Genomic DNA, 22135 nt, shown 5'->3' with positions numbered 1-22135 from the left:
GCAAATTAATCAAGCATGATTAATTCCCTTCATAAAACCATGTTTACTCTGATGGACAGCGCTTTGGCTTTCCAAATGTCCTGAGATTACGTCCTTGATAATTGATTTTAACAATATTCCAACAACAGGTGTCAAACTAACTGGTCTGTAATTTCCCACATTCTGCCTAGGGTGTTAAATTAGCATTTTTCCAATCCATTGGAACCTTTCCCGTGTCCAGGGAATTTTGGACTATTATAACCAATGGATCCACTATCTCTGCTGCCATTTCCTTTTAACGCCCTAGGATGTAGGCCATCAAGCCCGGGGGACTTGTCTGCCCTCAATCCCAAGAGTTTGTTGAGTACCGTTTCCCTATCGATGCTGATCGTTCCAAGTTTCACCCTTTCTATTACCTCTGAATTGCCTGTTCCTATAGGAATGGCATTTGTGTCCTCCACTGTGAAAACTGAGGCAAAGTATTGATTTAGCATCTTTACCATTTCTGTGTTCCCCACTACTAACTCACCAGTTTCATCTTCCAAGGGGCCAACATTCACCTTAGCGACTCTCTTCTCTTTTATGTACCTGTAGAAGCTTTTGCTATCCATTTTGAAATTCTGCACTAGCTTTTTTTTTTGTAATTTACCTTGGCTCTTTTTATTACCTTTTTAGCATCCCTCTGTTTTTATTACTTTTTTAGCATCCCTCTGTTTATGTTTGAAAGTTTCCCACTCTTCCAGCATGCCACTGGCCTTTGCAATATGCTATACCTTAATTTTTGTCTTTATAATATCCTTGACCTCCTTGTTTAGCCATGGATATTTTTTACCCTTCTTATCATCTTTCTTTCTTACTGGGATATATTTTAGTTGTGAGGAATTGAATATGTCCTTAAAACAACTGCCATGCTCATCAGCTGTCCTACCCTTTAGCCTTCCACCCAGTCTATACAGGCTAAATCGTATCATCGAGCCTATGTAATTTCCTTTGTTTAATTCCAGAACACTAGTGTGGGACTCCACTTTCTTACCCCCAAACTCAATCTTGAATTCTACCGTACTATGGTCACCACTCCATAGTGGATCCTTAACTATGAGGTCATTAATTAATCCCTCCTCATTACAAAATACCAAATCAAGAGTAGCCTCCTCCCTGGTTGGTTCCCCATCATACTGTTCCAGGAAACAATCTCTAATGCATTCAGTGAACTCTGTCTCCAGGCTATCCTTGCCAATTTGATTCCTCCAGTCTATGTGCATATTAAAATCACCCATGAATATTGCTGTAACTTTCTTACAAGCCCCCAGTATTTCCTGGTTTATACTGTGCAGCACTATAGAACTACTGTTTGGGAACCTATAGATTACTCCTTCCAAGGACTTCTTCCTTTTGTTATTTCTTATTTGTCGTCCTTACCTGATCTACCCTACATATGACTTCAGATCCACAGCACTGCGGTTGACTCTTAAATTCCTCGGGGATGGGCAATAAATGCTGGCCCAGCCAGCGACACCCACATCCCATGAGCAAATGTAAAAAAAACTAGCCACTTTTAAGATCCTAAGATGAAATCCATCAGGACCGGCCATGGATTTGTCAGCCCACAGCTCAAACAATTTGCCCAGTACCACTTCCCTGGTGCTAATTTTCTGAGTTCGTCCTCCCTTCCAAATTCTGATTTATGGTTATTTCTGTGTTACTGTATTCTCTATCGTAAAGACCGATGAAAAATATCACTTAAATTAATCTGCCAACTCCTTATTTTCCATTAGTAATTCCCCAGACTTATTTTCTATTGGGCCAGTGCTCACTTTGTTAACCCTTTCTAAAAGATCTATAGAATGGCTCACTATCTGTCTGTTTTATATTTGTCGCTAGATTTCTCTGGAACTCAAATTTTTCCCTCCTTATTAATCTTTTTGGCATTCTTTGTCGTTTTTTAATATTCTTTCCAATCTTCTGAACTACCACCCATCTTTATGCAATTATATTATTTTTCTTTAAGTTTGATACTACCTTTAATTTTTTTAGTTAACCTCCCCTTGAATTTTTTTCTTTTAGGAATGTATCTTATTGTGTGTATTCTAAAATGCCCGCTTAAATGTCTGCCTCTGCATATCTGGTAGCCCATCCCTGAACCTAATTTTCCAGTTCACTTTAGCCAGCTCTACTCGCATGCCTTCATGATTGCCCTGATTTAAATTTAAAGGATTTGTCTTCAACTTAGTCTTTCCCACAAACCGAATGTAAAATTCAATCGCCACCATCACTATATGAGGACATTAATTAATCCTATCTCACTGTGGGCTGCCCTCTGCCTGCTGTAAAATTGAGGACAGTTTGGGAAAGCCAGCCAGGAAATATTACGACCCCCCTCCCCACCTCCAGGTATGCAAACCTGCCAATGAGGAACGTAAAATCCTTCTCATGATATTTGTGCATTCAGTTTTGTATTTAATAACTTATCATTATTGCATTCTATAACCTAACTGAAACCTGTACTTGCGAACAGTTTTTATTTGAACTCATCTTTGTTATTGCAGATGCTCCTCTTGAGTTGCCGTCCTTTCAGCTGACCCCTTCCCACCGTCAGGTTGTGTTTGAGGGCGACAGTCTGCCTTTTCAGTGCATGGCTTCTTATATTGGCCAGGACATGCAAGTGCTCTGGTATCAGGATGGAAAGATAGTGGAAACTGATGAGTCCCAAGGAATCCTTGTTGAAAAAAATATGATACACAATTGTTCCTTTATTGCAAGGTAATAATCTGGCTTGTATTATTTACATCTTAACATTCCGAATAGGAAAGTTCAATTCCATAATTATGGTGCATGTGCAGAATGAGGTCTATTTTTTTCTATACTTGAAATAGATCAACACTGTAAAGCGTTCTATTTTTTTCTTATGGGATGTATCTTCTAGTATTATGAAGGTCAATTTAGTGGGTCTTTAAAAATTATTGTCTTTCCAATCTGTTTCATTGAGCTGTTACGTTTCAGGACATCTGACCTGGATATAATGTCCCTACTTTGACACTTTGCCCAGTGCGATTTTTTACCCTTCCATAGGTGTCCAAATATTTGCTCAAAAGCAAATGTTTTAAATGTGGAAAATATTATCTTACTAGATTGTAATGCTCCAAATGTTGAGAAAAGCTATTTCAGGTATCCTTGATAGTGCATTTTAAATGTGAATTAAATTCACAGAAATGTTATGCTGGTTATATTGAAATGAAATAAATATCGCTTATTGTCACAAGTAGGCTTCAAATGAAGTTACTGTGAAAAGCCCCTAGTCGCCACATTCCAGCGCCTGTTCGGGGGGGCTGGTACGGGAATCGAACCGTGCTGCTGGCCTGCCTTAGTCTTCTTTAAAAGCCAGCGGTTTAGCCGAGTGTGCTAAACCAACCCCTGGTTTTTATACCTTTTCCAACATTTACTTCATAATACTTGATATTTGGCAAAGTAAAGATATTGTATTCAATGGCTTTAAGATACTTAAAGATTTGACACTGCTTCAAAATGTTATTCTCTACTTTCAGTGAGTTTTAAATTTAGAAAAAATGTCATTTAGCATTAAAGAGTTGCTCAAAGCATTGATCCATTTCAAGAAATGTCCTTGTTGTTGGTGGGCATGCATGTAGTTAATACATCTTTCAGCTGTGGATATTTACAATAAGATAAATTAGTCCATTTTCCAAAGATAAATTCTTTCCAAACTTGAGTATTCCTTTCTATGTTTCTGTAAAATGGTCATGTAATTATTTCTAAATGCAGTGCTCTAACTATCTCAAATATCCAAATGGGTTCCACTGGAAACTGGGAATGCCATGTTCAAACCAACCGAGGAAACAAAACAAAACAGATTGACGTAGTTGTCTTGGAGAGCTCAGCTAAGTACTGCCCTTCAGAGATGGTGATGAATAACAAAGGTGATTTCAGGTAATGACCTTGCACAAAAAAGCTTTTTCATGAAAGACTGGCAGAATGTTTCATATGGTGGTGTCCTTTTTTCAATAAACTTATTGTCTAAAATTAAAGTGCTTTCTTTACTCATCACAACTGATTGCAGTTAATAAATTTGCAATGATAGAATTGCTGGCTGCAAGGCATTATTGAGATGTACTATATATTTGAAAATTGTCTCGGACTGTGGCATTTATTAAAAATGAGTTTCAACAAAACCTACTTTGTTAATATGTACAGGAATGGGGTTTGGGAAAGTTGAGTGATTGATGCTTGAGCATCAATTTGTAGTTATTCTCTAGGAATGTGGTTTAGTAAATGATCAATTTTCTTGATGCATTTAATTGTCTATCTAAATTAATAAAAAGTGCTGAGTTTCTAAATATGTGCAGACAATGGCAGTAAAAAAGATAAGACATTAGTTGTCTCAAGTTGCAATGATATATGCTCTTAAGTTACAGTACAGAACTTTGTTTTAAAGTTAGCCAAACTCTCACCTTTGTCAGAAGATTGGGAAACCTGTTTCAGAAATCCAGCATGTTATCAGGATTGATTGTTGAGTACTTGTTTCTAAACTGTTGGAAATGCAGTTCTAGTACTTATGCAGCATGTTAGTCAGTGATTATAATTATTTTCCCCATTCCTGCTCATTCTAGTTGTGCTGTCTTTTGTTCAGTTTTTTGTCTGCAGTTTTGAATTTTTAAAATTCTTTCATGGGATGTGGGTGTCTCTGGCTGGGCCAGCATTGGCTATCCCTAATTACCCTTGAACTGAGTACCCTTGAAGGAGTTCTTCCATAAAGCACAGTACTTAATTAATCAATATCAGGAGTCAAATGTAAAAAAAAATGGGGCAAGCTTTTGAGCTGAACGGGATATTTTATTGTTTTCGTGTACCTTGAGTAGCAGGGCAACCTCGTGGTGGAATTGATAATTACTCTAGCAAGCAGAGGTTAAGTTAAACCAGGAAGATCTAACTTTGCATAACACACACAACTGAGCAAAATAGTAATTTCAGTTTTTAACATCTTCCATAACATTTCCTGGAATACGTAAAACAATAGAAATGTGCTGTGTTGTCCCAAATGGTGGACACAATGTTCACTTTTGAGCTTCTGCATATTATTGGTCAACTATTAGCTCTAGAAGCTTACAGGCCATACTTGGTTTCTGCAAATGGTTTCTAATAAATAGTGCTGTAAACCAAGTGGGGGAATGACTAAATCAGGATTGGAGGAATGCAGAGTTCACTGATACAGGGCTGGAGGTTAAACATAGGAAGGGATTTGTGCCTTGCGTGGACTGAAGCCAATGTAGGTCAGTGGATACAGGAGTGATGGAGAACAGGACCTGGTGGGAGTTATGATATAGCCAGCAGAGTTTGTGTGAGCTTAGGGTTGTTGGAGTGTGCAAGACAAGAGGTCTTCATTGCAAGAAATGCACAATAAACTATTATTGATATAAACTAGCCTATCATCCAAATCATGTGCAATGTTACAAGCAAGGTGCTAATAAATATTTATTCTTTTCAAATGTAACTATTTCAGTTCTAATAACTGAGTCATGTAAAGAAAGAATTTACCATATTCAGTATTGTTTTAATGCTGAATTTAGCACTTCTTACTCTTGTAGATAAGAACCACAGGGTACATGATGCCTTTGTTACTGCGCACCAGTAAGGAGAGGAGAGTACATCAGTGAAAGAGAAATAAAGCTCCAATTTCCCAAGCAGGACAAAACTGTGAAATTCTGTGCTTGTTAATGCATAATGAGACCTGGCTTGTGAAGAAATTTAGTTAAGTATTAGCTCCAGTATCATCCTCCTTCTACACATGATTTCGGAATCCTTGTGGTGTAGTGGGCAGCATTCCTGTCCCTGAACCAGAAGCACTGGGTTTAAGTCCAACCTGAGGAGCTGATGGCCAAGGAAGGCATGCTCATAATATGGCCAAATAGGTTGATTATCAACCTGAAAATCCTTCCAAAACATGCAGGTAATGAGAGAGGGAGAGATTCCAGGTTAGCCATGTGATGGAAAGAAAGTCAAAGCCTCTACCATCACTGTTTTAATCTCTAGACTACAACATACATGTAAACAAATATGCATGTTGCCACCATCGCCACACAGATTTCAATCCGCATCTCCCCCCACCCCCCGTACTCCCTGGTGTATAAGTACACTTTGTCCAATTTTTTTTACTATGTTGCACAGACTTGTTTCTAAAATGTTGGAAATGCAGTGCTAGTACTTATGCAGCATGTTAGCCAGTGATTATAATTATTTTCCCCATTCCTGCTCATTCTAGTTGTGCTGTCTTTTGTTCAGTTTTTTGTCTGCAGTTTTGAATCTTTAAAATTCTTTCATGGGATGTGGGTGTCTCTGGCTGGGCCAGCATTGGCTATCCCTAATTGCCCTTAAACTGAGTGGCTTGCTAGGCCATTTCAGAGGGTAGTTTAGAGACAACCACACTGCTGTGTGTCTGGAGTCACATTTGGGCCAGACCAGGTAAAGATGGCAGATTTCTTTCATTAAAGGCATTGATATAATGTCGTAATAGCATAGGTTACAAGATCCTATTTAAAATCCAGTTTGTACATGGAGAGTATGTTGGTGAGTCAGCTCCACAGGGAGGCTGCGGCAGGGGAAATTGTCCAGGTGCGGGACAGGGCAGGGAAGTTGGTGGTAGCTCCAGACCAGATTAACAAGGTCTTTAAGGAATTCTGTGAGAGGTTGAACAGGTCAGAGCCACCTGGGGGAGGCTAGGAGATGCAGGAGTTTTTAGATGGGCTGGAGTACCTGAGGTTAGGGGAGGGGAACAGGGCTACATTAGAGGGGGTGATAATGGAGCAGGAGATAAAAGGTACGATTGGGAGGATGCAGTCGGGGAAGGTGGCAGGGCCGGATGGGTTTCCGGTGAAATATTATAAAATATTCAACAATAAGCTGGTACCGCTGATGGTGGGGATGTTTGAGGAGGCGATAGTGAAGGGGGTGTTACCACAAACTTTGGGGCAGGCATCGATTTCCCTGTTACTTAAGAAAGATAAGGATCCGACAGAGTGTGGGTCGTATAGGCCCATATCACTTTTAAACGTGGACGCAAAGATATTGTCGAAGGTACTGGCAGGAAGGCTAGAGGAGTGCCTCTAGAAGGTGATGGGTGAAGATCAGACGGGGTTTTTGAGAGGGAGCCAGCTCTTTTCGAACATTAGGAGGGTATTGAACGTGGTTATGCTACCGGCGGAGGGGAAGGAAACCGAGGTGGTTGTGGCATTGTACGCCGAGAAAGCGTTTGACCGGGTAGAATGGGGGTACTTGATGGCAGTTCTAGAGCGGTTTGGAATTGGACCCAGATTTGCGGACTGGGTAAAACTATTATATAAGGAGCCGAGGGCCAGTGTCCGCGCAAATAACATCAGCTCAGAATACTTTCCTCTCCTCCGTGGGACTAGGCAGGGATGTCCTATGTCCCCCCCCCTACTGTTTGTACTCGCGATTGAGCCATTGGCCATCACGTTAAGAAGTTCGGGCGTATGGAAAGGGATAGTGCCGGGGGAGGTGGGGGGGGGGGGGGGGGGGTGGATAGAGCATAGGGTGTCCTTGTATGCTGATGACTTGTTATTATACGTGTCAGATCGAGTGTGCCGATAGGGGGAATACTGGAGCTGCTTTGGATATTTGGGTCTTTCTCGGGATACAAATTAAATCTAAACGAGTGAATATTTTGTGGTGTCTCGACTAGGGATGGGGGCAGAGGTGGGGGGGGGGGGGGCTGCCATTCTGTAGGGCAGGGACTCACTTTAGATACTTGGGGGTGCAGGTTGCTCAAGATTGGGGGTGCCCCGTAGGTACAACATTTCTAGTTTGGTGAGGAGGATGAAAGCTGATCTGGCAAGGTGGGATGGTCTCCCTCTGTCACTGGAGGGTCGGGTACAGGCGGTTAAAATGAATGTGCTGCCGCGATTCCTGTTTATTTTTCAATGCCTGCCGATTTTCCTGCCAAAGGCATTTTTTTTTTTAAGAGAGATTGAAGGGATGATTACCTCGTTCATATGGGATGGGAAGGTGGCCAGAATTTTAAAAGTGCTACTACAGAGAGGAAGGCAGGCAGGTGGCTTGGGTCTTCCGAATCTGATGTATTATTACTGGGCAGTGAATGTGGAGAAGGTACGGAACTGAGTCAGAGGGGTTGACTCCCAATGGGGCAGAATGTAGGAGAGTTTGGGTAGGGGATCGGGATTGAAGGCGCTAGCGACAACGCCACTCCCGACGGCCCCGGGGAGATACTCGGGGAGTCCAGTAGTAATAGCCTCGTTGAGAATTTGGAGGAAGTTTCGACAGCACTTCGAGTTGGGGGCAGGGTCAAGGGAAATGCCGATTCGGGGGAACCATAGATTTGAACCAGGGAAGTGGGATGGAAATTTTCAGAGATGGGAGGAGAAAGGAATTAGGACACTAAAAGATTTGTTTCTTGGGGGTCGTTTTGCGGGATTGAAGGAGCTGGGAGTGAAGTATGGACTGGAACAGGGGGAAATATTTAGATACATGCAGGTTCGAGACTTTGCCAGAAAGTAGATACAGTAGAGCCGGCTTCCATAGTGCTGACGACAGGGAGACTGGAGAAGGGGGTAGTATCGGCGGTTTATTTTGGAGGAGGAGAGGGCGCCGCTAGAAGGGATCAAGGCAAAGTGGGAGGAAGAGTTGGGAGAGGTTATGAAGGAGGGGTTCTGGTATGAGGTGCGCCAGAGGGTGAACGCCCCACCTCGTATGTGACGTTGGGGCTGATATAACTGAAGATGTTGTATAAAGAACACCTTAGAAGGGCGAGGATGAGCCGGCTCTTTGAGGGGGTAGAAGATGTATGTGAACGTTGTGGGCTGGGAAGGGGGCAAACCACATTCATATGTTTTGGTCCTGTCCAAAGCTGGAGGATTACTGGAAGGAAGTTTTTCGGGTAATCTCTAAAGTGGTGCACGTGAAACTGGATCCGGGCTCTCGGGAGGCCATATTCGGGGTGTCGGACCAGTCGGGGTTGGAAATGGGCACGGAGCAGATGTTGTAGCCTTCGCCTCGTTGATCGCCCGAAGGCGGATCCTGTTAGGGTGGAGATCAACCTCTCCATCCTGTGCCATGGCGTGGCAGGGGGACCTGCTGGAATTCTTGACGCTTGAAATGGTCAAATTTGAACTGAGGGGAAGGGTGGAGGGATTCTACAATTCATGGGCATTATTCATTATGCACTTTCGAGAATTGAATCACATCAAACATTAGGGGGGTGGGGGGCTGGGAGGGTTGGGGGGAGGGGGACTGTATGTGTTAATGGTGACTGTGGGTGATTCCTCATTCCTTTTTGTCATTTGTTTATGTTAACATGCAGGCTAATGTTAGGGGTTTGGTGGGAGAATGGGATCGTTGTTATTGATATGGGGATTGACATTACATTCGTTACTGATTATTATTTATTGTTGGGTCTAAATTTGGGAGAAAATGTGAAAAAGGAGAATTTTAAAAAATATATATATTTTTTAAATCCAGTTAAGGGAAGTATTTAATTTAGGTCTGCCATATTGTACTTTACTTGGAGCTCGACAATGCTTAGAAACTATGGTGTTATTTTGCTTTTTGCAGTAAAAAGGGACTTACGCATAACATTAAAATTAAAATACTGAACTGATTGTTTTGATATTTCTGGTTTTATATTTTGATTCTAGTGTAATGTTGTGGTCATTTTCAATATTTTCCTTACTGTTTTATAGATAAAGGGGTCGTCAAATTTGTTTTTTCAAAATTGATCAACAAATATTCAAAGTTGTCATAGGCAAGATAGGTTTAGAGTATGGAAACGTAAGAAATAGGGTAGAGGTAGGCCAGAACTGTGACAATAGTTTTTTTTTTTCTTTTTCTGGAAACTAAACTTTAAATTTCTGTTTAGCGCTAAATTTGAGTAAGTCGAATGGAATCATTTTCTTACACACAGATGGCCTCGTACACTGGCTGGCATCACTGCCTACCTGCTCTGTACCCGTTACTCCGCTGGCACCGGCATATACCCTGGTGGCTCTCAGGATGAAAAGAAGGCTTGGCGCAAGTGTGATAGAGGAGGATTTTGGTCCGATGACAATTATTCTCGATGTCAGTATGCAAATGATGTGACACGGGTGCTTTACATGTTTAACCAGGTACATCGAACATTCACGAGTGTTCACTTGTATTAGAAAAATTATCTCATGCTGTAAAATTATTGCAAGCTTAAATTTATATCTTGAATTCATGTAGAAAATAAACACACTTATTCAGTTATAGGGATACAAACAAAGAACAAAGAAATGTACAGCACAGGCAATGCATATTGTGATATGCAAGAAACGTTTCTGTAGTTAAATAGAACTTTGCCTTTTCTGAACTTTACTTACTATTGCATGTTGTAGATGGCCGCTTAAATCTGTAAGCATTATTATTATTTCTTATCTCGAAGTTTAAATACCACACCAGAACTTGAGTAAACAACCCAAACTTCAAATAACATTACCAAAAATGCATGCTGTTTATATTGTAAGAATTGTAACATTGGACAGATATATCTGGCCCCGACACAGGCGGGCATCATTGTGGGTGGGACAGAAAACTTTGGAGAGTCCGTTAAAGTCAACGGCTGTCCAAATTTTCCCATCCCGCCCGTGACGATGCCTGCTGGCGTCAGGGCCAGAAAACCCTGGCCATTAGCTTGCTCATCAGTCACTGCAGTAAACTAATTCATCATCATATAAACAAGGAAAAATATTTTGGCAGGATGGTAAGGCACTGTATAATTACAGGAACCTCTTTTAGAATGCATACTAAATCTGAGAGATGAGGTGCATTGTAATCTTGAAATGTTTTCCTGATATTTTTGTTATCGTTGACATGCCACTTTGCAGTTTTCTGCTCTGGGTGCTGTGCATTAAGTATGGTGTATACAACGTAAAAGGTAAAACAAGTGGCATCGTGCAAAATCTTTATGAATTGTTTATCTCAGTTACTTCACAGTGACCATAGGTTTCTTCTACTCTGTCATCCAGCTGTAATATTACCATTTCATTTTATATAAACAGATGCCTTTGAATCTCACAAACACTGTGGCAACAGCACGGCAACTTCTGGCATACACTGTGGAAGCTGCAAACTTTTCTGATAAGATGGATGTCATCTTTGTGGCTGAAATGATTGAAAAATTTGACAGATTTGCAGAGAAATACAAAGAGGTGGTTTTTTGAGATTATTTATTTTCAATGTCACCTGTAAATACTTCGGCATATTTACATTTTATATTAATTCCTTCCCCAAAATGTTTTGTTATGCTTATGAAATATAGACTTTTTGCCTAGTGAATGGATCATATTTTGTATAAATGAATCATTTGATACAAGTATGAAGTTCTTTATGCCATGTATAGAATAGCAAGTTGCTGAGTAAATGTCTTTTCTGCTTTTTCTCACCAATTTACCTGAACCAAATCTCATTTGAAAACATCAGTGTTCATTTTTCAATTTGTTGCACTTGCTGCCATGTCTCTTTGAACAAGATTGACAACTCTCTAATTTTCATGAACTATCTGTATCCCATAAACATTTAACCAAGTGCTCTTATGTTATAAAAAGAAACGAGAACAACAGGCAGACCATCCGAACAAGAGTGAGCTATTTAGTCCCTTGAGCCCATTCCACCATTTAGTGAGACATGGCTGATGGCTTGACTCCATATTCACTGCTTTTGTCCAAAACCTCTGAACAACTTTGGTGAACATAAAGCTATCAATCTCTGATCTAAAATTTACAAAAAGCCAAGGATAAACTATTGTTTGTGGTAGAGAGTTTGTTATTTATTAGTTAGGAAATGGCGAGGTATATTTTTTGAATTCTTTCATGGGATTTGGGCTTTGTTGGCTAGGCTATCATTTGTTGCCCCTCCCTAATTGCCCTTGAGAAGATGGTGGTGAGCCGTCTTCTTGAACCACTGCAGTTGATCTCGGCCAGGTACACTCACAGTGCTGCTCTGAAGGGAGTTCCAGGGATTTGACCCTGCATCAGTGAAGGAATGGTAATATAGTTCCAAGTCAGGATGGTATGTGTCTTGGAGGGCAATCTGCAAGTGGTGGTGGTATCCCCATGTATTTACTACTCTTGACCTTCTGAGAGGTAGAGGTTGTTGGTTTGAGAGCTGCTGTCAAAAGAGCCTTGGTCAGTTGCTGCAGTGCATCTTGTCGATGGTACAGTGCTGCCACTGTGTATCAGTGGTGGAGGAGATGAATATTTAAATTGGTTAGTGGGTGCCATTCAGGCAGGCAGCATTGACTAGGATGTTGTCAAGTTTTAGTTATGTTTGGAGTTGAACTCATCCAGGCAGGTGCAGAGTATTCCATTACACTCTTGACTCGTGGCTTGTCGATGGAAAACAGGCTTTGGGGAGTAAGGAGATGAGTTACTTGCCTCAAAATTCTGGGCTTCTGGCCTGCTTTTGGAGCCACAGTATTTATATGGCTGGTCCAGTTCAGTTTCTGGTCAATGATAACCCCCATGATGTTGATAGTGGGGGATTCAGAGATGGTAATGCTATTGAGTGTCAAGGAGAGATGGTTAGATTCTCTCCTGCTGGAGATAGCCAATACCGTACACTTGTGAGGTACAACGGTCACTTGCCACTTATCAGGCCATGCTTGAATACTGTCCCGATCTTTCTTCAATTAGCAGGGACTGTTTTAATATCTGATGAGTTACAAATGGTGCTGAATGTTGTGCAATCATCAGCAAGTGTTTCAACCTTATGATGGAAGGAAGGTCATTGATGAAGCAGCTGAAGATGATTGAATATTCACAACACACAATTGCCTGATGACCATCTTCAACATGGCGGGGTTACCATTGAACAGAAATTTAACTGAAGCAGCTACACGCATACTGTGGCTAGACGAGCAGGCTTGGCTCTGAGTATTTTGCAACAAGTAACTCATCTCCTCACTCCAAAGCCTTTTCATTATTTCTAAGTCATAAATCTGGAGTGTGATGACATACTGTCCACTTGCCTGGGTGCGTGCAGCTCCAACAACACTAAAGAAGCTCAACATCATTGAGGACAAAACAGTCTGCTTGATTAACCACATTCCGCATTCACTCCCTCCACCACCTCACATTCCATGGCAAGAGCAAAAACAGGAATCGCCCATGGGAACTCTCTGAATAATTTCTCACTGATCCACATAGACAATTAAATGAAAATAAATAATTATTCTTGTATCCAGTTGCCATTACCATTGACAACAAAACATTTATCATGCATTGTATGAGAAATCGATTATAAATCTCAGTGAAAACAAATCTAATTAATTTAATGGAGATTCAGGTTACATTTATGAACATCGTAGGCGGATGCTACTGAAGCCTTAGATTAGTTAACAATTACAACTAGTGAGGTTTACACAATTTTCATTCTGGGCTACCAGCAGGAAAAACAAAATTAAAATTAAGTTGTTCAAATGGTGATAACATTTTAAAAGTATGACATTTATTGTCAGATTACAAGAAGTACTTAAACGATTTCAAAGAACAATGATCTACCAAAAAAATGTAAAGCTCTGCCTTGTATTGCTGAACTGAGTAAAGTTTGAAATAAACATGAAGCACATTTTGTTGGGACACTACTGATCAATACAATACAATACAGTGGTTAGCACAGTTGCTTCATAGCTCCAGGGTCCCTGGTCCGATTCCTGGCTTGGGTCACTGTCTGTGCGAAGTCTGCACGTTCTCTCGTTTGTGTGCGTGGGTTTCCTCCGGGTGCTCTGGTTTCCTCTCACAGTCCAAAGATGTGCAGGTTAGGTGGATTGGCCATTAAAATTACCCTTAGTGTCCAAAAAGGTTAGGTGGGGTTGCTGGATTACGGGGATAAAGGGGGGATAGGGTGGAGGCGTGGGGCTTAAGTAGTGTGCTCTTTCCAAGGGCCAGTGCAGATTCGATGGACCGAATGGCCTCCTTCTGCATTGTAAGTTCTATGATAACCTAAACTACTGTGTCTGACGAGATGCATTTCCAGTCACTGCCGGCAAGTAAATCATGTGAAACAAAAAACTCTGTTCCATGTACAAGATGCACTACAACTTGTCACCCGCCCCCCCCCCCCCGAAAATAACTGGATGAGCAAGGAGAGCAGGCACATTGAAACATCAATACCTGCAAGGTCTGCTCCAATCACACACTATCTTTACTTAGAAATATAATAATAATCTTTATTGTCATAAGTAGGCTTACATTAACACTGAAATGAAGTTACTGTGAAAATCCCCTAGTCGCCACACTCCGATGCCTGTTCGGGTATACTGAGGGAGAATTCAGAATGTCCAATTCACCTAACAAGCACCTCATTCAGGACTTACGGAAGAAACCCACACAGACACTGAAAGAACGTGCAGCAGTGACCCAAGCCGGGAATTGAACCTGGGATCCTGGCTCTGTGAAGCAACAATGCTAACCACTGTGCTGCGGTATCATCATTCTTTCATCTTTGATGAGCTAAAATCCTGGAACTCCCTCCCTTGATGTGTATATTTTCACATTGTAGCAAATAGGTCAAGGCAATACCAATAGAGATGTGTCTTGCCAGCGATGCTCACAATCTAAGAAACGATTTTTTTTTAAAAAAAGAAGAAAATTCTCTCCAAAATTAACCCTTGGGGTCCAGGTATCATGCTGGTAGGTCTACACTGAACTCTCTCCAAAGTCAGTATGTCCTTCCTGCTGTGTTATGTCTAGAACTGAACACAGTTCTCCTGGTATAGTCTAACACGGGTGTTGTAAAGCGAGAGATGACTTCTGAACTTTTGTATTCTAGCCCTCTAAACAGAACGCTCAGCTTTCTGTTGATTATTTTGACCCTTTTGATTACAGGGGCTGGTTTAGCACAGGGCTAAATCGCTGGCTTTGAAAGCAGACCAAGTCAGGCCAGCGGCACGGTTCAATTCCCGTACCAGCCTCCCCGAGCAGGCACCAGAATGTGGCGACTAGGGGCTTTTCACAGTAACTTCATTGAAGCCTACTCGTGACAAGCGATTTTCATTTTCAATTAGTCTGCACAAGAGACCACACTATCAAATAAAATCAATATTTTTTCATCAGAATCAATCAATCTGATGTGTTCATCCAAATGATGTACATGGACTAAGTATTGTATTAATGGTATTCCTAAAATAGATAACTGTGATTGTCCTGAAATATTTTGTTTCTTGGAGGGTGAAGTATGGACTGCAGCAGGGGAAATATGTTATTTCACAGTAACTTCACTTGAAGCCGACTTGTGACAATAAGCAATTTTCATTTCATTTCATTTATTGTGTGTGCCTATTTCATGATATTTTAATGATCACTGTGCATGGAATCTGAAGTCTTTTATGACCTCCATTTCTAGCTTTTCACTATTCAGTATTCTTTCTCCTAAGGGAGAACCTTGCACTTGCCAAATCAAAATCCATTTGCTGTAGTTTTGCCCATCCCTTTATAAATTTATGCTTTCACCTACATTGTTTACTTTGCCACCTATCTTTCTGTCATGCAAAACAATAGTTGTCATTCAGTCAAATCCGCAAGATGATTCATTTAAATGTAAAACCATCTTGAATGTATACAATGAATTGGCAAAAATAAGGCATTGAAAATAGTGAAACTAAATTACAGATGAGAGTTTTAAGCCATTAAAATGGAATAGTTCCTTATTAAGTTTGTGTTTATAGATTGGTTTCATTTTGTGCAGTAACTAGAAATACTTATTGTCAAGCGGAGTAGTCCAGATTGTATTCTTTTGATCAGCCATGTGTGAATAAAACGTAGTTCATGTTTACTTAGAGTTTTAGTGAGCTCAGCAATATGAGACATTCTTTCCATTTTTTTTTCATTTCCAAGAACAATGATCTGCTCAAATGCTCATTGTCATTTCATAGTAAGTAAAGGGGATACAATTATTTGAAGCATTTCTAGTTTCAGAAATCTAGTTTTGTTTTAACAGGTAGACTGATTAGCTATGAAAATTGTAGAACTCTATTACTAGTTTTGATTGCAGTTACCCAACAGGCAGCATCTGCTGATGTGCTCAAAAATGTGATTGTTTTCTGGCCCAGGAGGGGTTATGGTTGATCAGAAGGGGGATGGGCGGGCGGGGGAAGAGAGAGAAGGTGGGTGGCTGGTCGAAGTGGTGGAGGGGTTAGAGGCGATGCAGTCAGGCAAGGCCCCGGGCCCAGACAGATACCCAGTGGAGGTTTGTAAAAAATTATCGGGGGTTCTGGGGCCCTTGTTGGTAAGGGTGTTTCACGAGGCAAGGGAACGGAGGGTGCATTCCCCCCCCCCTCCCCCAATGATGTCACGGGCCTCAATCTCTTTAATTTTGAAGCGGGATAAGGATTCGGAGCAGTGTGGGTCATACAGGCCGATCTCACTGCTAAATGTGGACACCAAGTTATTGGCCAAGATCTTGGCCTCGCAAATTGAGGATTGTGTGTCGGGGAGGACCAGACGGGGTTCGTTAAGGGGAGGCATCTGGCGGCTAATATCAGGAGGCCACTAAATGTGATAATGATGCCCCCCGAGGAACGAGAGGTGGAGGTGGTGGTCGCCATGGACGCAGAGAAGGCCTTCGATTGGGTGGAGTGGGACTATTTGGGGAGGTCCTGATGCACTTTGGGTTTGGGCAGGGTTTTGTGGATTGGGTCCGGCTGCTGTATCAGGCTCCAGTGGCAAGCGTGCGGACGAACCGGATGAGCTCGGGTTATTTAAGGCTGCACCGGGGGACGAGGCAGGGATGTCCACTCACCCCACTGCTTTTTGCCTTGGCTATATAGCTGGTGGTGATGGCGCTGAGAGCACTGGCAGGGGATAGTGGCGGGGCGGGGCGGGGGGGGGTTGGTGGAGTATAGGGTCTCTCTTTACGTGGACGATCTGTTGCTGTACATTTCGGACCTACTTGGGGGTGGGGGGGGGGGGGGGGGGAATTATGGGGTTCCTGGAGGAATTCGGCCGGTTTTCAGGGTTCAAATTGAATATGGATTAAAGTGAGGACTTTCTGTTTCCAGGCGAGGGGGCAGGAGAAGAGGTTGGGGGAGATGCCATTCAAGGTGGTGGGGGGGAGCTTTCAGTATTCTGAGACTCAGGTGGCGTGGGGGTGGGACCAGCTGCATAAGCTGAATCTGGCTTGGTTGGAGGAGCAGATGAGGGGGGACTTTAGAAGATGAGATGCGCTCCCGCTGTCACTGGCAGGAAGGCTTCAAAGCGCGAAGATGATGGTCCTCCTGAGGTTCTTATTTGTTTTCCAGCGACTCCCAATCTTCATACCCAAGGCTTTTTTCGGGAGAGTGAATGCAGTGATCTCAGGGTTTGCGTGGGCGGGTAAATCCCCGTGGGTGAAGAAGCTGCTGGTGAAGAAGGTGCTGCTGGAGCGGGGCGGGGGGGGCTGACCCTTCCGAACTTTATAAATTACTATTGGGCGGCAAATATAGCGATGGTCACGAAATGGGTAATGGGCAGGAAATTGGTAATGGCGGAGGGGTCTGCGTGGGAACGGATGGAGACAGCCTCGTGTAGAGACACAAATTTGGGGGCACTGTTAATGGCGCCTCTGCCATTATCGCTGGCCAGGTACTCCACAAGCCCGGCAGTGGTGGCGGCCCTGAGGGTGTGGGGACAGTGACAACAGCACATGGGGCTGGAGGTGGCATCGGTTTGGGCACCGATGTGTGGCAACTACCGGTTTGCTCCGGGGGGACTTGATGGGGGGTTTCGGGGTGGCAGCGGGTGGGATTGAGCAGTTTGCTGATCTGTTTATAGATAGACTTTTCGTGTTTGGAAGAGTTGGAGGGGGAGTTTGAACGGCCCGGTGGGAATGGGTTTCGCTATTTGCAGATGAGGGACTTTGTGCGGAGGCAGGCATCGACGTTCCTGCACCAACTACCCAGGGGCTACAGGATAAGGTAGGGAGGGGAAGGTACCGGAGGTTTATAAGGAGCTGGTGGAATGGGAGGGATCCCCGCTAGGGGAGGTGAAGTGGAAGTGGGAGGAAGAGCTGGGTGGGGAGCTAGAGGCAGGACTATGGGAGGCTGCCCCGAGACAAGTAAAGGTGTCCTCATCGTGTGCAAAGCTTAGCCTGATACAATTTAAGGTGGTCCACAGAGTGCACATGACTCTGGCCTGGATGGGCAGGTTCTTTGAAGGGGTGGAGGATAGGTGCAGGTGGTATGAGGGTGGACCTGCAAATCATGTCCATATGTTCTGGGCATGTCTAAAGCTTAGGGGATTTTGACAGGGGTTTGCTGATGTCATGTCGGAGGTATTGAAGGTAAGTGTGATTCAAAGTACAGAGGTGGCAATTTCTGGTGTTTCAGAAGACCTGGTAGTCCAGGGAGCGAGAGAAGCCGATGTCTTGGCCTTTGCCTCCCTGGTAGTCCGGAGATGGATTTTATTGACATGGAGGGACTCGGGTGTGTGGGTCAGTGACATGGCTGGGTCTCTTGGGCTTGAGAAGACCTGAGTGGATTGATGCTAGGGTTTGCCTGGAGATGGCAGCAGTTTATCAACTTTGTTGGGAAAAAATAAGCTGTCAGTAGTGGCGGGGAGGGGTTAAAAAGGGGAGGCATGGGGAGTTGGGTAAGGTGGGAGAAGGTTGGTGGGAAATTGGGATTGCGGAGTTGTTTATGTAAGCTACGTTGGCTGGGTTTTGTTGTTGGTTGGGTGTGTGGTTGCTTATTTTGTTAAAATCATAATACAATTGCCTTAATAAAATATTTTTCAAAAATAAATGATTATTTTTGATTGAGTTCATTTGTTTGCTTTTCACGGAGTTTGATCTATTTCTCAAACATGTCAGCGATTAAATGTATAATAAATGTCTTATTGTCATTAATAGTGGCAACCAGATAAAGGGATAATTATTCATTTTCATTTGATTACCTATGTAGGCCGGTGAGAAATTCTTCTGAACTTTGGCTGGAAAAATTTATTTCGAGGAGTAGAACCTCCAAGAGGACAAATTGAATATAATGCATGAAAAGAGTGACTCATCTGAATTACCTTTATTCCACTCGTGGTCAATTTTATGGTCCCTTCTCGGCAGGTTCAAAGACAAGGTGGGATGGTGGGGAGTGCTTTGGCCCAGCATGTGGCCTGCCCACCACCTACCACTGACTTTGCTCCCATTCTTTGGATAGGTGGTTAAGGCATTGGGTAATATTTGCGACCCTAGTTGGCCGATTAATCATCACTCATGTGCCTCATCCCACCCTGCAGCTATTTTACCCACGGCGGTGGGCTGGTGGCAATGGTGGGGGTGTAGGCTGCACATTCCCTGTGCTCACTGGCAATGACCCCGCTTCCTCTCCCAGCATCTGAAACCTGGCACCCCAACATCCTCTGTCCTTTCACTGGGTCCTACCAGCCAGGCTTTGCTGATACCCTGGACTCAAACCTGTCTCCATAGCCATCTCCTCTTTAGGAACTCCCAGCAGTAGTCACTACTCGAAACTGGCGTGGCTGGGATTCCAGAGTTGTCAACCATCTGATCGGCAATAAGCTTTCTAAAGTGTGCTTAGGGGTGGATGTCTCGCCCTTTGGTATTAATGCAGATGTGCTCCCATCAACTCTTCGACTGGTGGGGTGAGAAACCCTGCCATTAGAACAATCTAGTCTTGTAACTCGTATCAGTGCCCTGGTTTGTGTTTCCAATCTAGTAATTCAGTACCTGAATTTTTACTTTTCACCTTTAAAACACAGTTGCAATGACAGTTTTGTTTCCTTCATTCAATGGAAACACAATTTCAGTAAATGGCAGCGTAGGCTCGAGGAACTAAATAGTCTACTCCAGTTCCTGTGTGTCACATTGTTGAGTCTTTTCATTGGAACAATGGAATCCATTCAGAATTTCCTCTTTCTTGAAGGAAATTATTTAAGATAAGTAATTATTGCGAAATACGTACATTTAGTTTAAAGTTAGACAGTTATTAATGTTGATGAATTTGAGGAACAAGATAAAAGAGATGGTAGACAAAAAAGTACAAGGCAAGAAAGTAGAATAACTAATGAAATAAGTGAAACCTAAGATAGCACCGTACACCATTTCAGAATGTCGCAAACCACCTTGCAGCTAACTAAGTAATTTTTTTAGTAGATTGAATGAAGTATCACAGTTAAGTTGTTCACAGCAAGTTCCGGTAAAGAGCAATGAAATAGGGGACCAGATAATCTAGTTTTGGTTCTTGGCACTTGAGAGGTCAGAATGGGTCCTGTTTTAACACTTAACCCAGAAGGCAGCACCTCTGATAGTGCAGTACTCTCTCAGTAATGCACAAAAGCATTGGCCTAAAATCTGTGCTCAAGCTTCTGGAGTGGGGCTTGAACATACAAGAGGCATGATGTGCAAGGAATTACAATTGAGCCTAGATTGACAATCTGAATGGAAGAAGAGCCACGGTTAAAGAATGTTTACAACCCTAAACTAAAGAAAAACTTAGATTTGTATTGTATTTTTCATGACCAACATGTCTCAAACCGCTTTACGGACAGTGAAGTATCTTTTGACTGTAGTCACTGTTGTGATGTAGAAACATGGCAACAAATTTGCACCGTAAGCTCCTGCCAACAGCAGTGTAATGACCAGATAATCTGTTTTGGTGAAATTGATTGAAGAATAAATATTGCTCGGGGTACCAGGGGATAACATACAAAGAATTGTTTTGGGGGGGAAAAAACAAAGGAGGGGGCAAATAAAAAAGTAAAATCCCACAATGCTAGCAAAAATGCTGGAAAATCCTGAGTAATGGAGTTTAATTTATTTAAATTAGAGAGAGTTTTTAGAAAATGATGTTGAGAATTTGTTCAAGTGAGTGACTAAAGTTAAGGACGTTTGCCTGGACACATTGTTCTTTTATGAATCTGCATCCATTGCTTTACAATCTCTAACAGTGCACAGAAAAACATGAGTATTGGATTATAAACCTGCAGGCTTCTACAGGAATATGATGTAATTCTTATTACAATTTTTTGTTGTTCATCAGTAAACTCTTAAACAAAACTGTTTATACATTTAAGAGCATGTCAGTCAAGCTTGTGTATGATGCGAGTCTGTCAAAGTGTTACTAAATCGATATTTGCTTGGGAACTGCTATCCTATACATAGAACATAGAACATAGAAAACACAGCACAGAACAGGCCCTTCGGCCCACGATGTTGTGCCGAACCTTTGTCCTAGATTAATCATAGATTATCATTGAATTTACAGTGCAGAAGGAGGCCATTCGGCCCCTTGAGTCTGCACCAGCTCTTGGAAAGAGCACCCTACCCAAACTCAACACCTCCACCCACCACCAAGGGCAATTTGGACATTAAGGGCAATTTATCATTGGCCAATTCACCTAACCCGCACATCTTTGGACTGTGGGAGGAAACCGGAGCACCCGGAGGAAACCCACGCAGACACGGGGAGGACGTGCAGACTCCGCACAGACAATGACCCAAGCTGGAATCGAACCTGGGACCATGGATCTGTGAAGCAATTGTGCTATCCACAATGCTACCGTGCTGCCCTTAAGAACAAATAAATCTACACTATATCATTTTCCCGTAATCCATGTACCTATCCAACAGCTGCTTGAAGGTCCCTAATGTTTCCGACTCAACTACTTCCACAGGCAGTGCATTCCATGCCCCCACTACTCTCTGGGTAAAGAACCTACCTCTGATATCCCTCCTATATCTTCCACCTTTCACCTTAAATTTATGTCCCCTTGTAATGGTATGTTCCACCTGGGGAAAAAGTCTCTGACTGTCTACTCTATCTATTCCCCTGATCATCTTATAAACCTCTATCAAGTCGCCCCTCATCCTTCTCCGCTCTAATGAGAAAAGGCCTAGCACCCTCAACCTTTCCTCGTAAGACCTACTCTCCATTCCAGGCAACATCCTGGTAAATCTTCTTTGCACCTTTTCCAGAGCTTCCACATCCTTCCTAAAATGAGGCGACCAGAACTGTACACAGTACTCCAAATGTGGCCTCACCAAAGTTCTGTACAGCTGCATCATTACCTCATGGCTCTTAAATTCAATCCCTCTGTTAATGAACGCGAGCACACCATAGGCCTTCTTCACAGCTCTATCCACTTGAGTGGCAACTTTCAAAGATGTATGAACA

The 22135-nt window shown here is 42.6% G+C and overlaps 1 protein-coding gene across 4 annotated transcripts in view; it reads left to right on the top strand.

Annotated features, from left to right (window-relative positions):
- The window catches only part of adgra3 (adhesion G protein-coupled receptor A3), a 272209-nt gene that overhangs the window by 207848 nt on the left and 42226 nt on the right, over nucleotides 1-22135 (top strand). For all 4 annotated transcript variants that reach the window (XM_072496488.1, XM_072496487.1, XM_072496489.1 and 1 more), the window contains 4 exons: nucleotides 2526-2739; nucleotides 3757-3921; nucleotides 9923-10124; nucleotides 11037-11186. In XM_072496488.1, coding sequence (XP_072352589.1) covers nucleotides 2526-2739; nucleotides 3757-3921; nucleotides 9923-10124; nucleotides 11037-11186 — 731 coding nt within the window. The remainder of the gene's footprint in view (nucleotides 1-2525; nucleotides 2740-3756; nucleotides 3922-9922; nucleotides 10125-11036; nucleotides 11187-22135) is intronic.

This window comes from Scyliorhinus torazame, chromosome 3 (assembly GCF_047496885.1).
Source record: "Scyliorhinus torazame isolate Kashiwa2021f chromosome 3, sScyTor2.1, whole genome shotgun sequence".
Taxonomy (NCBI): domain Eukaryota; kingdom Metazoa; phylum Chordata; class Chondrichthyes; order Carcharhiniformes; family Scyliorhinidae; genus Scyliorhinus; species Scyliorhinus torazame.
This window is presented reverse-complemented; position numbering and strand designations above follow the sequence as displayed.